This window comes from Micropterus dolomieu, unplaced genomic scaffold, assembly GCF_021292245.1.
Source record: "Micropterus dolomieu isolate WLL.071019.BEF.003 ecotype Adirondacks unplaced genomic scaffold, ASM2129224v1 contig_385, whole genome shotgun sequence".
Taxonomy (NCBI): domain Eukaryota; kingdom Metazoa; phylum Chordata; class Actinopteri; order Centrarchiformes; family Centrarchidae; genus Micropterus; species Micropterus dolomieu.
Genome location: NW_025729375.1, coordinates 1 through 1,736, shown reverse-complemented (window position 1 = coordinate 1,736; position 1,736 = coordinate 1). Strand labels below are relative to the sequence as shown.

The 1,736-nt window shown below is 47.0% G+C and overlaps 1 protein-coding gene across 1 annotated transcript; it reads left to right on the top strand.

The window, feature by feature from the left end:
- Positions 1-546: 546 nt before the first annotated feature.
- LOC123964067 (collagen alpha-1(XII) chain-like) lies at positions 547-1,560 on the top strand. Its single transcript, XM_046041178.1, has 2 exons — positions 547-680; positions 956-1,560. The coding sequence occupies exons 1-2, from the start codon at positions 605-607 to the stop codon at positions 1,558-1,560; spliced, it is 681 nt and encodes a 226-aa protein (XP_045897134.1). The 5' UTR covers positions 547-604.
- The last annotated feature ends 176 nt before the right edge of the window (positions 1,561-1,736 follow it).

Genomic DNA, 1,736 nt, shown 5'->3' with positions numbered 1-1,736 from the left:
GTTATTTTGTAGTATGATTTATACTTTCTGTGAATATAATCCAATTAATCTTATTTCCATCCTGTATAGACGCCTTATTTTGAAAACCGGACGTTGTCACATGTGTTTCCTTCGTGCTAAATTCGGACCCAGTTTGATAAATAATGTTGTATGTGGTATTCGTACGGCGTAACGTGAAGACTCTCTTCAGGTAGGACTCTCATACTGCAGCACTTGTCTTTGTAAAGAGACAAACTGACAGGATAAAGTCTCTAACCTGTCAGTTCGCTCTGGGCCGTTTCACTTACCGTAAAGACTTGAATACGTGCGCACTCCCAATGTAGGTGACTGTGTCACATAAAGATGCATCTTCACTGGAAATGAAATTTCTCATTCCGCATTTCTTTCATCTGCCTTTCTGAACTTACAGACAAATTAGAAGAGTTCATTAGAATAAGGGCCACTCCTTCTTAGGAGTGACTTTCCTTCTTAGTTGTCTTGCTTTTAATTTATGTTGTGAGTGCTACAGCTGAAGATAATTTTCCAGGGTGGACAATAAAATATCCAAACTGACTGCTGTTTTATCCGTGCTGCAGGAAGAGAGAAACTCACGAGTCGTCCCACCATGAAGGGAGGAACAAGTCTTCTGTTCTGCCTCGTTATAGCAGCGTGTTCCTGTGGCATCGCTGCTCAGACGGCAGGTGGGTGTTTTTAAATGGAACATGTGAAGTTGTGTTTTTATAGTGACAGGTCCGGTACAGTACATGCTTGCTATTCATGTGGTTTACTTTGCAAGAACCCTCAATGACCTCCATGGTGGCGTAAGTCACAGCTGCTGAAACTGGAGCAATGAAGAGCTACCAGTTAGTTAATGTTTCATTAGTTCATCCCAGTCTGTGACTCTCTGACCTGTAGTGTTTCCCTGAGTACCTATTTTGGGGGCATGCAATGCTGATCTTATTCTTCCCTGGTCTAGAGTGTGAAAATGCCACGGTGGCTGACATCGTCTTCCTGGTGGACGGCTCCTCCAGCATCGACCCGTCAAGCTTTCAAGAGGTCCGGATTTTTCTCCGCAACATCATCAGGGCCCTCGACATCGGCCCCAACAAAGTTCGGATCGGCGTGGCTCAGTACAGTGATGACCCTTACCAGGAGTTCCTGCTGAAGGATCACAAGGACAAGAAATCCCTGCTGGCCGCGGTGGATAACATTCCCCACCGAACGGGAGGCACAGAAACTGGCAAGGGCATCGACTTCCTCCTGACGCGGTACTTCACCGTAGAGGCGGGAAGCCGAGCCAGCCAGCGGGTGCCCCAGATCGCTGTGGTCATCACAGATGGGGAATCCGCAGATGATGTGAAAGCGCCCGCCCAGCGCCTGAGGCAGAACGGAGTCATTGTGTTTGGCATCGGGGTGGGACAAGCCAACCGGGAGGAGCTCGAGTCCATCGCCAACCGGCCTTCACACCTCTTCCTGTTCGCCATCGATAGCTACCAGGCTATACAGAGGCTGACAGACAGTCTGCTGCGAACTGTATGCGTCTCTGTGGCGGCTGAGAGGCAAGGTAAGGCAGAGGATTGAAGGAAATTGTTTTTTAGACTTGTATTTGTGAATTTTGCAAAAAATAAATCTGCCAAACATGAAATGCCCAAAAACAGAGAGAATCTTTGGCTGCTAATAAGGTTTGAGATCGCACTGGGTTTGTTTGATTGAATCCTAACCAGTAATTGATTGTTCCATCCTGCCTTTAACCCTTA

Bases quoted from the DNA above. Each gene is read 5' to 3' on its own strand.
- LOC123964067 (XM_046041178.1), top strand. From the start codon at position 605: ATGAAGGGAGGAACAAGTCTTCTGTTCTGCCTCGTTATAGCAGCGTGT. The intron at 681-955 runs GTGGGTGTTTTT...TCCCTGGTCTAG, and splicing joins CATCGCTGCTCAGACGGCAG to AGTGTGAAAATGCCACGGTG.